The sequence below is a fragment of the Corvus brachyrhynchos genome, unplaced genomic scaffold (genome assembly GCF_000691975.1).
Source record: "Corvus brachyrhynchos isolate BGI_N302 unplaced genomic scaffold, ASM69197v1 scaffold370, whole genome shotgun sequence".
NCBI classification, from domain to species: Eukaryota; Metazoa; Chordata; class Aves; order Passeriformes; family Corvidae; genus Corvus; species Corvus brachyrhynchos.
Genome location: NW_008235977.1, coordinates 3,866,389 through 3,879,280, shown reverse-complemented (window position 1 = coordinate 3,879,280; position 12,892 = coordinate 3,866,389). Strand labels below are relative to the sequence as shown.

The 12,892-nt window shown below is 39.9% G+C and overlaps 1 protein-coding gene across 4 annotated transcripts in view; it reads right to left on the bottom strand.

Moving 5' to 3' along the window:
• The window catches only part of STAT4 (signal transducer and activator of transcription 4), a 38,400-nt gene extending 27,980 nt beyond the window's left edge, over positions 1-10,420 (bottom strand). For 2 of the 4 annotated variants that reach the window (XM_017728743.1, XM_017728755.1), the window contains exons 1-2: positions 10,170-10,416; positions 8,526-8,670 (exon numbers count right to left, since the gene is read on the bottom strand). In XM_017728743.1, coding sequence (XP_017584232.1) covers positions 8,526-8,670; positions 10,170-10,297 — 273 coding nt within the window. In that variant the 5' untranslated portion in view covers positions 10,298-10,416. Of the gene's footprint in view, positions 1-8,525; positions 8,671-10,169 lie in introns of all 4 variants that reach the window. The other 2 variants (XM_017728756.1, XM_008630080.2) reach the window with 2 other exon arrangements.
• Between the last annotated feature and the right edge of the window lie 2,472 nt (positions 10,421-12,892).

Sequence of the window (12,892 nt, the reverse complement as noted above, 5' to 3'; positions counted from 1 at the left end):
TACATTATAGCATGCAGCATTTATGCCCTTTAGCCAAATTTTTAAACAGCTTGAACTATTTGGAGTATGTTAAAGGTGCATGATACAGTGGCTGGGGAAATGCAAGGTTTGATTCTGTAAGTTGCAAGGTCATGGAGAAACTTTAAAATACATATTATGACATTTTAAAATACATGTGCTTTCAAAAAGAACACCAAACAACTGTCAGTTTTAGTATCTGGAATTTACTGCTTACTCTGACAGGAATGAAGAAATCTAGACCAGAGTCATTCTCTTGCTCTTCTTTTCTTCCCGCTGCTTACATTTTTCAAATTTTAGCTGATTTTCCTGTGGGCAGGTCCATCACAAAGTGGGTCACTCCCAGCCACACAAACACTGACTGCTTTTCATGTGTCAAAGGTGTACACACCCATCAGTGAATTCTGGATGTGCAGTACATGAGCAGCTGGGTCTATTTTCAGTGGTTAAAGCAGGGGATTAGGTGTTAGTTGGTCTCTGCTTGTAATGTAGAAGGATGTGCTGTGAAACCTTTAGAAAGTCAATCAGGGGTTTGCCTGGTTATCTCCGTGTTTTCAAGGTGACCTTAGAAAAGGACTTGAGTAGGTTTTGGTGCTTTCCAGTTCTGAAAATTGCTTCAGAATTTGGTCTTTTTTCTCTTATTTCTTTCCTTTTTATTTTTCTCTTTTTAACTCTTAAAACCATCAGCTGTATTTCTTCTCATTTCTGCTAGAAAAAACCTTCTTGAGCCTTTTAATTGTATGCAATGGAGATTTACTTGGAGGCAAGCAAGCATTAGCTAGTATGATCATTGAAGTGTTTGTTCATATTGAATGAATATTTAAAGAAGCTGATGGAAGGGAGGAGAGATAGGAAGCAGCAATACAAAGTCAAGCAAAAATACATTTCCTTCCCTATTGCTAACTTGTGAAATGATTATTTTATTAAGTCTGATACTAAGCATCTTTCTGGGTAAGCAAATATCTCATCTTTCATAAAATCAAAAGCAGGGAGAAAAACCCCCTTTTCTCTATCATTTTATTTGTTTGAAAGAAAGAAAGATTTGGTTTAGTTGTGTATCTTGACTGTGTGGGTGGGAAGGCATAGCTGTACATACATATTTCCCGTTTTCACCTTCAAATATGACAAATACCACTTGGCCTTGATTTGTTTTCTACCTTTGTTTATGCATCCAGGCAGAAAGTCTAATGAAGACAATAGCAGAATACAAAGAAAGTCGGTCCTTGTGCTAGCCTGGCAAAGGTTAAATGCTTGGGAGTTTTTTGAAACCTTGTACTTAAACAGGCAGTATTCTTACTAAAAAATCTTCTTCTACTAGAAAGATGTCTCTGTTTTATCTAGGTCTTTAAGAGGAAGTACCTGCAACACTATCTATTTAGACTGCTCTTGTTGTACTTTATTTTTAGATTTCCCCTTCCCTTCTCAAAATATGTGAGAGACCTTAAAGGGAACCTCATTGTTTTATAAAACTCCTGTGATGTGTGGGAAGTCCTAATAAACAGGTCTGTTTTTCATAGCATATGATGGATAACTTCCAGAAGATCATAATTTCTTTAGGGCATGTGCAACCAAATTGCAATAGGCAAAGTTGTAAAAGCACAGTGAATGAGCTGTGAAGGCAGAGGTCTTTTTCTCCACCCCTCAAATTGCACTGCTGAGTCCCTCCCAGCAGCCACTAAAACCACTCAAGGAATAGTCTATAGAAGCAGCAGATTTCTGAGCAGGTAGGGTGAGATACAGCTACAGAAAATACATTTCTGCAGAAATCATAATCAGACAGTAGAACTGTACAGACAGGGAGGGATGAATAATCTAGTGATGCTTTTATTTGAGATTCATTTGAGAATAAATAACTTCCTGTTTAAATGAGATTTATTTGAAAGTAAATAAAAATACTGTGGTCCCTATGAAAAGGGTAAAACATCAGAGGACAGAGAGGACTGATCCCCACATCCCCCTCCTCCTCTGGGCACAAAGACCTGAATATTATTAACTAATCTCTCAGGCAGATGTTCAACTGCAACTGGGCTCTTAAAATTTCAGAACAAACAAAGCCCACAGGAGGTTATTTAGTTTGCTTGTATTTTTACTTCTGTCTGTAAGTTAACTCTTATTCATTCTACAAAAACAAACTGAAACATTATAAACTTTTCTAGAGTTGTGTTCTTTAAATAATAACTAGAAACCCCAAAATATTTTACTTCTAACAAGTAACCTTCTTCAGTCTTCTATCAATCCTTTTTAAAACCCTTTATTAGCTGACATGCAGTCACCAGGCTGCAGTTGCTAGGAGCAGGCACCTAGCTGCTTTAGCAAACAGACTTCTGTCTGGGGTTTCCCATTTGCATGCCAAAATTTTCTGTAAACAGCTTTAATGGTTGTTCTGAAAAACTCACTGGGAGCAGTCTAGTACAATCTGAATTAGACAGCAGGACACACTGGTTCAAAACACATGTCCTACTTTAGCATGTTGAGTTTTTGATCTGGCAGGCTGCACGCGTGCTAAATATGGGTAAATAACTTTTGAAATGGATCTTCCGTGGTTTATTAGGAACTTTCTCTGTTTTGTTCCATTCTCACCCTTTTGTAAGCTTTAACGGGAAACTGCAACTTAAACATCGATGGATGTTTCCACTCTTTGCAACTGTTTCTCAGCACAGGGCTTATTAGAATTGTTTGTCAAGGACCAACTGGAATGTCCTGTTTCAGACCTAATGCTATTTTGTCCACTTTCTTTGATGTACTGAAATAAATAATCTTATGATTCCTCATGCATGTTCCTTTCTGGTACAGAGGCTTTTGTAAACAGTCACTTGAACTAAGGAACCTTTATATGTTCATTTAGTTCTATCTGGAGAAGCACAGTGATGTTCAGTTCCCATTGCAGATGGAAACAAACCGGGCATTCTAACCAAGAGCATGACAGAATCAGGAATGCATTGCTCTGTTACTGTTTTAAATAGCATCATGTAAAGATATATTTGCTTGTACTACATAGAAATGGTGAATTTTACATGGAAAGAATTGCCTTAATGTTAATATATGTTGTTTTAGATGACAGAAGATACTTTCAGATGCTATTCCAGACCTTCCCATAAAAACAGCCAGAGCCATGTAGGAGAAAACAATGTAACTAAAGTAATATTTCCCAACTACTTACTGTAACTTCTGAAAACTTGTTTTTATATAACTGGTTGCTGTGAATCGGCAGCTCTGGTGCTTCTGCCTGACCTCTCCCTTTGTAAACAGACCCCAAGGTGTTAATGGTGTGTGTGTCCACAGACCTGCTTATTCAGGCATAATCCCACTGCCCTCCCCACCCCTCATTTTAGGCTCTAGCAGGGCTGGGGAGTAGGTAGAGTTCACCAATACTGGAGAATCTGCTGTGAGAATTAGGTGAATTTCATGAATATACATAATTTACAGCAAATTGATCCCCAGAGCACACAGTATACTCATTAACTCAGGCTTCAATGGTAAATGAGCAGAGCAGCCCTTCTTATTCCCAAAATCTGTTATTTCACTTTTATAAAGGAAGATTTATGTAATCAGATTTCACCCCGAATACCATAAACAGTGAAGTAACACAGATGCATGCTGCCATTAACGAGAAGGAATTGCTTTCAGAAGTTATCTTGAGACTAGAGCATAAATAAGGGCTTCAGTTATGAGTAGGGTGATTCTGGGAATTTCTGCCTTTGTCCTGATGGGGTTGTCCTGCACCCATCACAGAGCACAGCACAGACAGTGGCTCTTCCTGAGAGCCACACTTGGGCCAGGCTGCACTCCTCGGAGCTACTTCTTCTCTAGCAAGCACCTGAGGAGCACTCCAGGTTTCCAGCTTGGAGTGTGTGGGGGGAAGGACATCCCTGAGCTGAACAGGCAGTTGCCCACCAGCATCATTCCTAAATGGAGCAGTGGGACACGGGGGCACAGTGCCCATCTCTGATTCCCAGGCTCCTCTGAGCCTCCCCTGCCCTGGCTCCCCGAGTGCACTGCAGCCTGGCTGCTCTCCCCCAACCCAGGATTTTGGCATGTGAGTCAGGTATATGGACAGTGCCTGTCTTCCATGAGAGTGTCTGCATTTCACCAGTCATCTCTGCACTAAATCTCCTCGTGTATTGCACAGGAGCTTACATCAGGGACAGGTACACTGTCACATAAAAACATTCCTTCTGAAAGCTAGGATGTAATTGTCCACGAGCCAAGGTCATGCAGTCCCTTACATCTGCAATTTGGTTCCTAGAAGTGCTAGGCAGCTCTTCAAAGCTTAACATCTGCCCTTTACATTTTGTTGTCATAACAACGGCACAAACCATCTCCTTGTGACTAATCCGCTTTGTTTTTCTCCATCTAGATTTTAAGGAGAAAGAACCATAGGCATAGTTTCCCTGCTCTTTCCCCACTGCCTCTGAATATTTTCTCCCTCTTCCCTTTCCAAAACTGCTTCTGGGGGGAGAAGGAGCTCTGTAGGAAGATGGACAGAGAATTTAACCTTAGAAAGTGACTGTGCTGTTCTGTCTCCCACTGAAGAGCACAGCAACAAAAGGCTGCTCTGCTATAAAAAGGAATCCAATTTACTGACTAGAGAAGTAATAATAATGTAAGAAGCAAATGTGAAGGATTTTAACCTAAAATGATGACCCTGATTTTAATACAATATGTGCATTTATACCAGATTAATGTCAAGAAGAAGAGATGTTTCAATGAAAGCAAGAAATAGAGAAGCAAATTACAGAGAGTTAACAGTGACCACACCAAGTGCTTATAACTTTTTCAAATGACATATTTCCTGACTGGTGTTTCTTTTTGCCTGCAGATCATTTTGGAAATGTAAGCAGTCTAAGTAGGAATGCCATGTTCCATAGTTATTTCTCTAATGGTGAGAGAATAGGGATGGTCCCTGTGTTCTAAAAGCAGGGGTGCCAGGCAGACCCACCTTCCTGCTTGGACTTCTACTCTTTGCCCTTCACAACCCCCGAGGGTGCCCAAAACTTTGTATTGCAACTGAGGCAGGCAAATTCTCTCTTCTTTCACGATTTCCATTCTTATTTTCACAGAACAACAAACATATTTATGTAAAGATGTTTCAGCAAACAGTCAGAATAGAAGATTTTCTTAATTTTATAAAAAAATCTCAGGGAGATCTTTTACGTGAGGTGTGCTTGGCTGTGGTGCTGGAGACTCCTTGACATACTGTTCTCCAGACTCAGTAACAGCACCAGGAATCTTGATCCTAAGGAGTCCTTATCTGTCTAGAAAACAGCTGCACAGGCCACTTATAAAGTGTACATTGCTTCCTCTTCTAAGGCTGCTCTTCACTAACCATCCAGTTGTATTCCTGATTAAACATTGGTCTCTCATTTTGTGTTTTGTCAAGAACTACAGATTGCTTTTGAATATCTTTTGTCTGTTCTCTAATTGAATTTCTTTTGTATTATTGTTATTGTCATAGTGTTTAGGAACTTTTACCACAGCTCAACATACTATGCTGTGTGCATAGTGATAAGTGCTGGTTTCCAGTGTTATCTATTTTGTCAAGTATTACTCAATAGGGTAATGCAATTTGGCTCAAAATAATGAACAAACGTTGTACTCAGATTATGTATTGAGGTTGGACAGCCTTGTGTGTGTGCACGATGTACTTGGGTCTGTACATCTGTGTGTGGTTCAGAGGGGAAGGAAGAGGAGGGAACTGTGAAATTTCAAAGAAGTGCTTGCACTAGAGAGTGAAGCAGAGATAAAGGTGGGCTCATGGTAACTAACCTTCAGAGAAAGTACAACCAACACTGTTCACAGAGTCACCAGATAGGAAAAGATGTTTACGAAAGCAGCTTCCTCCCCTATTTAGGAACCCAGTCTTTCTTTCATCAGTTGGTCAAAAATCTCCTTAGTTTTACAGTGTACCATTCTAGCCTCCCTTTCCCTAAGGGGTATGTTGGGACAAAACAGATCATGGCATTCTACTCTGTACATCAGTCACGTTTTTCTGGCATTGTCATGTCATGAAACTGTCACAAACTAGCTCAAATTGCAAGAGTTAGGTATCTGCAACGACTTCCAGCTGTGGGTGGGAAGCCAACTGCCCATTTCCAATCTTCTCAAATATTCAGCAATAAGATGCAACCAGTGATGCATTAAAAAAATATTAGACCCACAATTAGATAATTTGCATACTCAAATTTAAGAACATTACAGAACATACTGTCCATGCTATGTGTCATGTTCAGTCTATTAATAACACTTAACAGTTGATAACAAGGATAAGCTGTCAGCTGGTTTCAATGACTATAGCATTTCTTTACTGATGGACTTACCTAATCAGTGAAGAAATAATTTTAATAGCTGAAGCAGGAGACTGCCTGTGCAGCTCTACAGAACATGCAGCCCACAGTTTGGCTGAAAATGTATTAATCTTCCGTGTTCTATAACTTAAAAGTTGTAACCTAGTGCTTTACAAAAAAGTAAAAAATACTGGTGTTACAGATTTCTTAAGACAGTTTAAGTTATTTGTCTTATCCAATAATAACAACCCTCAAACATTGCAAGAGCCTGGTCCTACTTCAGCCCATTCTAATAATTTTGGAAATCAGAATATGGAATACAGTGGGTGATAGTGTTAAAGATCAAAAAAAGCTGCAACAGTGAAAGTGCCAGCCAATTTTTGGTGGTTTACATGTGTATTTTGAAAGTGAATGGGTAGCTTTTCGTCTAAATCCAGGTTATCTGCTGTCTTGATGCAATGAAGAAAGGTTAGCATTATTAGTGATGGGGAGAGCTTCTGGGGTTTTCTTTTGCCTACCTGGAAACATTCTACTGCAATGCTGAAGATTCAGATCCCTTTTTATAAGCAGTGTAATTCCAGCATCACACATGTCCTCTCACGGAGTTCATAGTGCTGTTCAGCTGTAATGGGGATGCCTGAGCATTTTAGCTTGTTCTGGAATTGTGACTCAGACCCTAGCACCTGAGAAACCATTGAATCACAAATCACTCAAAACTCCCCCCGCCTCGGCTTTCTGGAATAAGCCTCCTTTGCTTTGTGCTCTTCCTGAAGCATGATATAATTTCCAAACGTGACAGGACTTAAAGGAAGGGGTTTTCTTTCGGGCCATTTTCACACTGGTTATTACCTGAACTCTTGTGTGTTCTCTCAAGGCCTGATTGCTTGGCTTGGTGTGCCCAATTTGGCAGAGCATGCAGAGCTGATGCCTCAAGTTTTGGTAAAAAATTTAAAATAAAATAAACGGTGCAAAGAGCAGGAGGAACAACGAGAGGCTTTAACTTTGTAGAGCTTATTTGTAAATATATACTAGTCCTTCTGCCTGTGCACATTGTGATGGAATAATCACAAATGCACTGTCTTTTAAGCCAGGAATACACCAGTGCAACTGCTTGGCCTGAAATGCTCTTTCCATGTATATGCCACTGTGGAAGAATCCTTTACTAAATTGAGACAGCTTTGTGGTAAAGCTTTGTGCCAAGACCATTACGTCTGCAGTTCAGTAAATTTTGTGTTTGAAGAGTACCGAAATTATGAAAAGTGCTGCTTCAAAAACCAGAAAAGAAACAAAAAGTGACTTTATTTTTAAATTACAGGAGGCTGCTTGCATAACGTACGATGAAAAAGTGGTTGCAATGGAAATAGTGTCATATTTTTAAGAGGCCACCACTAGAGATAAAGAGTAGAAAGACACAGCCATAAAGAGAACAAAATAATTGACAAAGTCATGCTAAGATTTTCCAGGCCAGTGTGTGTGTATGTATATATGTCTCAAATAAAGAAAATGTTTTGCAAGCAATGTAATTATCATTTAAGTACTTATGGAAAGCACCATCAAAGAAGAGAAAAACCCCCAAACTTTCATTAAACTCAATGGCATATCTACTTTATGCAGAAGACAGATAGATGTCAGGAAGTAGGTGACTAATGAAGTGGAATTCTGAGAATCCTTGCCTTAGATAAACAATTATTAGAGAAACATTCAGCCAATCAAAATAAATATCATTTTGCAGAAGCCTAACGGTAAATCCTTCAAGTAATTCATAACAAATAATCCCAGAAAAGCATAAAACAGCAAGCATGCTAATGATTTACAGGGGTTCCTTTTTCATGGTGCTGCCCTAAGCCCCAAGCATGTATTTTATCCCATAGTTAAATATCTGTAGGTGTCCGAAAGGTGTTAATTACATTTGTAATAAACATGAGCACTATACAGCCTTATTTGTAAGAGCTCAGTGAAACACACATATGCACAGAGATAAGAAGTCACAGCATTTGTATCCAAGCTGCATGCATTGAAATAGGAATTATTGTGCCACAGACAGACAGCAAAATTGTTATTTTGAATTATCTTGTTGAAGGCTCAGTCTTGCCGTAGCTGCTCGGAGTCTACAGCAATCAGGGCAGGGCATTGGAACAAAGTGCACTCGACAGAGCTCGAGCACTACCTCCAGAAACCAGCGAGAGTGTGCAGTGCAATCTGTCATTTGAAGTCATGACCCACCTGCAGCAGCTTCCTGACTCTTTTCAGGTTGTGTATCAAGAGCAGATTCTTCTCCTGTGAAACCCGGTCCAGCTGTTCATCCACTTGTATTATCAAATTCTGTAAAAGGATCATTGCCATTGCTTCATTGTTGGCTGCAGCCTCCCTAAAGAATCAATGAACAACAACCATGCATGTTTAAAATGTTGTATGATGTGCCAATCTAGCAGTACGGAAAATTATAATCTATTCAGAAATCTAGGTAGCAAAAAAAGACTTTAAGTATATGGTGACTTGCATGTAGTTAGAGCTTGTGAATAGTTGATTTTTATGATTTTGTGCCAGTTTAATACTCCTATAGATATGCACCTATAAAAACAGGGTGAAGTGTTAGCACAGACAGTAGAGTCAGCCAGAGGAGACAACCAGGGTTTTCTAGTCTCTGGTCCAGTGAATATTTAAATACTTCCAGCTCACTTGTCAGAGGAAATGGGACTTATGCAAACTGTCCCTCTCACTCAGTCACACAGATATAATTTCTGAATTTGCTGCCCAGTTTCAGACAAAGTTGGCAACAGGCTTGAAGTCCAAAAGATAGAATGTTCTTACAAATTTCATGGAAATCTGGCAGGTTGGTAGAAGAAAGGAATCCAAATTAGCGCCTCCACTGAGGAAAACGGGAGCAATAACTTGCTCCAGGAGGCAACAGCCAGATGGCCAGGCAGCAGATCCATCTCTTCACACCAGGCACCAGATGAGCCTTCCCCCAGCCAAACTATTTGGGGATACAGGAAGACTCTGAGGCTACTGGTGAAGGGCATGTAGGGGACACAGGACACAAACACAGACAAAGCCAGGCTTTACTGGTTCTGCTGTTCATGGTACAGCTTGGGATGTGCAGGGCAATGGCATTAGTCAGCAAAACTGAGGAGGAAAAATTTTGGACAGTATGGCATCCTTGTCCTTGGGATGGCCTCCTTCCTTGCCTCACAAATGGCAGGTCCCTGTTTGAGATACACCTCAACTAACTCAAAGTCTGGCAAAAAGGAGATTTTAATGTTACCTGTGTTGCCACAGCCCCATAAATACTGAGCATTAACTGTAAAGAAAGATTATATTCCTTAACAGATTTTTCTTCTTCCCCTGCACAATAGTCCTCCAATAGTCCTGTGGATTTAGCTTGAAAAATTGAGATGTCTCTATCTGATACGACTAATATAAATTTTTTTTGGCATTTAGTTTGGGATTTTCTTAAGATAACTATCAAGTGAACTGAATCCAAATTTGTGCACAGGCTGACCTCCTAGAGCAGAATTCCTGTAAACAGCTGGCTTGTTCCCCAGAATTATCCAGCTCTAAGTGCAGTTTTGGACAAGTGAATAATTTTATGCTGCAAGAGGTAAATGTATAACATTTCCATTGAAAATTAACTTGCATTATTTTTTAATAAATTTTTATTGGATTTTGTTTAGGAGTAAGTTCAAATGTGAAACCTCAACTCCCAATATTCCTTAAGTTTAAATGGCTAAATCCATAACTAGTGAAATAGTATTACTGGAGTGTAGATACCTGCACAGTTTGTAAATGAGCACCCTAAAGCCTACCAGAAAACCAAAGAATTGTTGGTGATTGAAATAATAGGAGAGAGAATAAATGAAATCCTACCAGTCCTGGCTTTCTATCCATTGTGCTAATAGATGCCGGATTTCCATAGGGAAGTTATCATCGTAGAACTGGTCTACCTGCTCCAAAAACTTTATTTCCAGTTGTTGAACTTGACTCCATTGGGACATGCTGCAAAAGAAAAGAATTAAACAGGCTTGCCCTTGGAAAGTGAATATGAATTACTAATCCAAACTGCATAAATCAGTTATTTTCATTGTAGCTCTTACATACTTTAACATTTTATTCTGTCTTTCAAAACAGGTGGCACTTGAGTAAATGTAGAGTTAAAGGGAAGAGGGAGAAAAGTGAGCAAGGACATTAAAGAAGTTTTGGCTCTTAAACGTGAATGGGCACCTCTGTCAATTCCCTTCCTTTATGTAAATGTTTTGAGGTACTTTATGATGCTTATGAAGTGGCAAGATTTACACACCATCTCTCATCAAGAGAAGAAGTTTAGGACTGTACTCTTCAAACCCAGGTAGAAATATTCTTATTGAAGAGTAGTGGAAAGCAATGATTTCGCTCTCTTCTTGGTGAATTCACACCACTCAAGTTTTTCCTAAAGCCATAATTGTTGTGTGTTGCTGTGCTGTTCCTAAAGCCCCACATTGTCTGTTTGGAGAGTACTGCTTTACAACCTAAATCTAGCACATCTTCTCTATTTAAAATTGCCATTTAATTATGTTTGATATTACATAAAGGGGGGAAAAAAAAAAGTAAGCATGAAGTCATATGAAAACTATAAGACAAGCAAAAGTAGCACTACCTGATGACAGGATCTGAAAGTCCAGTGAAAAAACTATCCCAAGTAAGTTTTGCCTGATAACTGAGATGCTGGTGATAGAAACTTGGTTGTTCTAGATTGTAGGGGGGACTGAATTAATACCTGCTCCTCTCCATGGTCAAAAGACATTATTTTGGGTGAGCAGACTCTGCAGGAGGACACCTCAGCCTGCGTGACTCCCTCCACTCATGACAGAGTCCATTCTCTAGGGTTGCACCCTGTCATTATTAATCCCACTGGTGAAAACACCATTTTCACTGTGATGTGTTCAATGCAGAACAGGCTGCATTGATAAAATGTTGCCTCAGGGCAGGCTATGCCAGGCTGTAATCCCAGATGTGGCATGTGGATAAAAAGTCAGTGGTGGGGTTGAGAACAGGCCACCCTGGATGAGCAGGGAAGAGGGATGCTCTAGGACCTGTGCCCTGGGATCCCAGTCCTCAAGTGGGCTCTGCCAACACCCTGATCCCATACCAGAGGTGGTCTTCCCTTTCATCAGACTGTTAGTTCATGTGAACAAAAGACACAAAATCCATTCTGGGGCTAAAGATTGAAGTGGGTCAAATTATAGATCTGTTGGAACATTTTTGATACAAACTTTTCCTGAAGAAAAAGACAAGATTTCATCAAAATGGACGTTTTTGCAGAAAGCTGACCTTTTTATATGCAGCTTTTCTATTTTCAGTTCTGAATTGTAGTTTCAGAATGCCAACAGTTTCAAATAGAGAAGACATTGTATTTTTAATGCTGTAGTCTTTCCTTTTGCATTTTTTAAAGTCAGAGGAGAAAAAAAAAGTAGTAGCTCAAGGTTTAATGGAGTCCTGAGCACTTACTCATGCAAAAGTAAAAGTGACAGGTTTTAGTTTCTCCCTAATGAAGGCTGATGGGGTGATTCTGTGTGTGGTATGAAGGACACTGTATATAACATCAGTGGAAATGTGTCCAGTGACATTTCCCTCCTCTTTATTATTTCCATTCTGAGAGGAAAAAGATATTGCCTGAATATTTACTTTGTTTCATTAAATTGCTGAGGAGGACTTAAGCACAGGAGTGTTTCGCTGTCTGTGTTCCTGTATTGAGAGTTACAAAGAATCCCAAACCTTATTTCTGGTGATATATACAAGGAATCAAATCATAATGCATTAATAATTTATGGAATAGAATCAGAGAATTGTTAAGGTTTGGAAGGGATCTCCACTATCACAGAAAGTGACTGTAACTTTTTTTCTGAACTTACACTCGGAAAAAAACTCCAGATTTTTAAGTCTGTTCACTTTCAGTGGGGGTTTTTATTGTAATTGCTAGTGAATTCTGGTGATTATGATATCCTAAAAAGATTCGCAAGGAAATTTAATATTTTTATCTAACAAACAAACAAATAAACAACCACCAAAAAAACCCCACAAAAACCCAACCAAAAAAAACCAAGGAAAAAGGGAAGATTTTGTCCAGCCTGCAGCCCCCTTAGGCCTGCCATGTAAGTTGCAGGGATGCTCACATGCATAAACTCTTAGAAAGCACACAGGTAGGGTTTGTCCCTGGGATTTTGTGACATGCTCAGTACAACCCATGTTCCTTTTGCGCAAAAGGTTTCGCAGGGACAGCTGAGAAGGTCGGGCAGTTGTAGCTCATTGTGAATGGCCCCTGAAGGGAGCTGAAAGAAAGTTTTCAGGAAAGATGGGGCAACACTGTCTACAAGAGCACGTAGTGAGAGGACAGGGGGAATGGGCTCAAGTTGAAAGAGCGTAGGTTGAAGTTAGACATTGGAAAAAATTTCTTTACTGTGAGTGTGGCGAGGCACTGGAACAGGTTGCCCAGGGAAATTGTGGATGCCCCGTCCCTGGAGGTGTTCGAGACCAGGTTGGATGGGGCTCTGAGCAACCTGGTCTCTAGTGCAAGTTGTCCCTGCCCATGGCAGGGTGTTGGAACGACATGATCT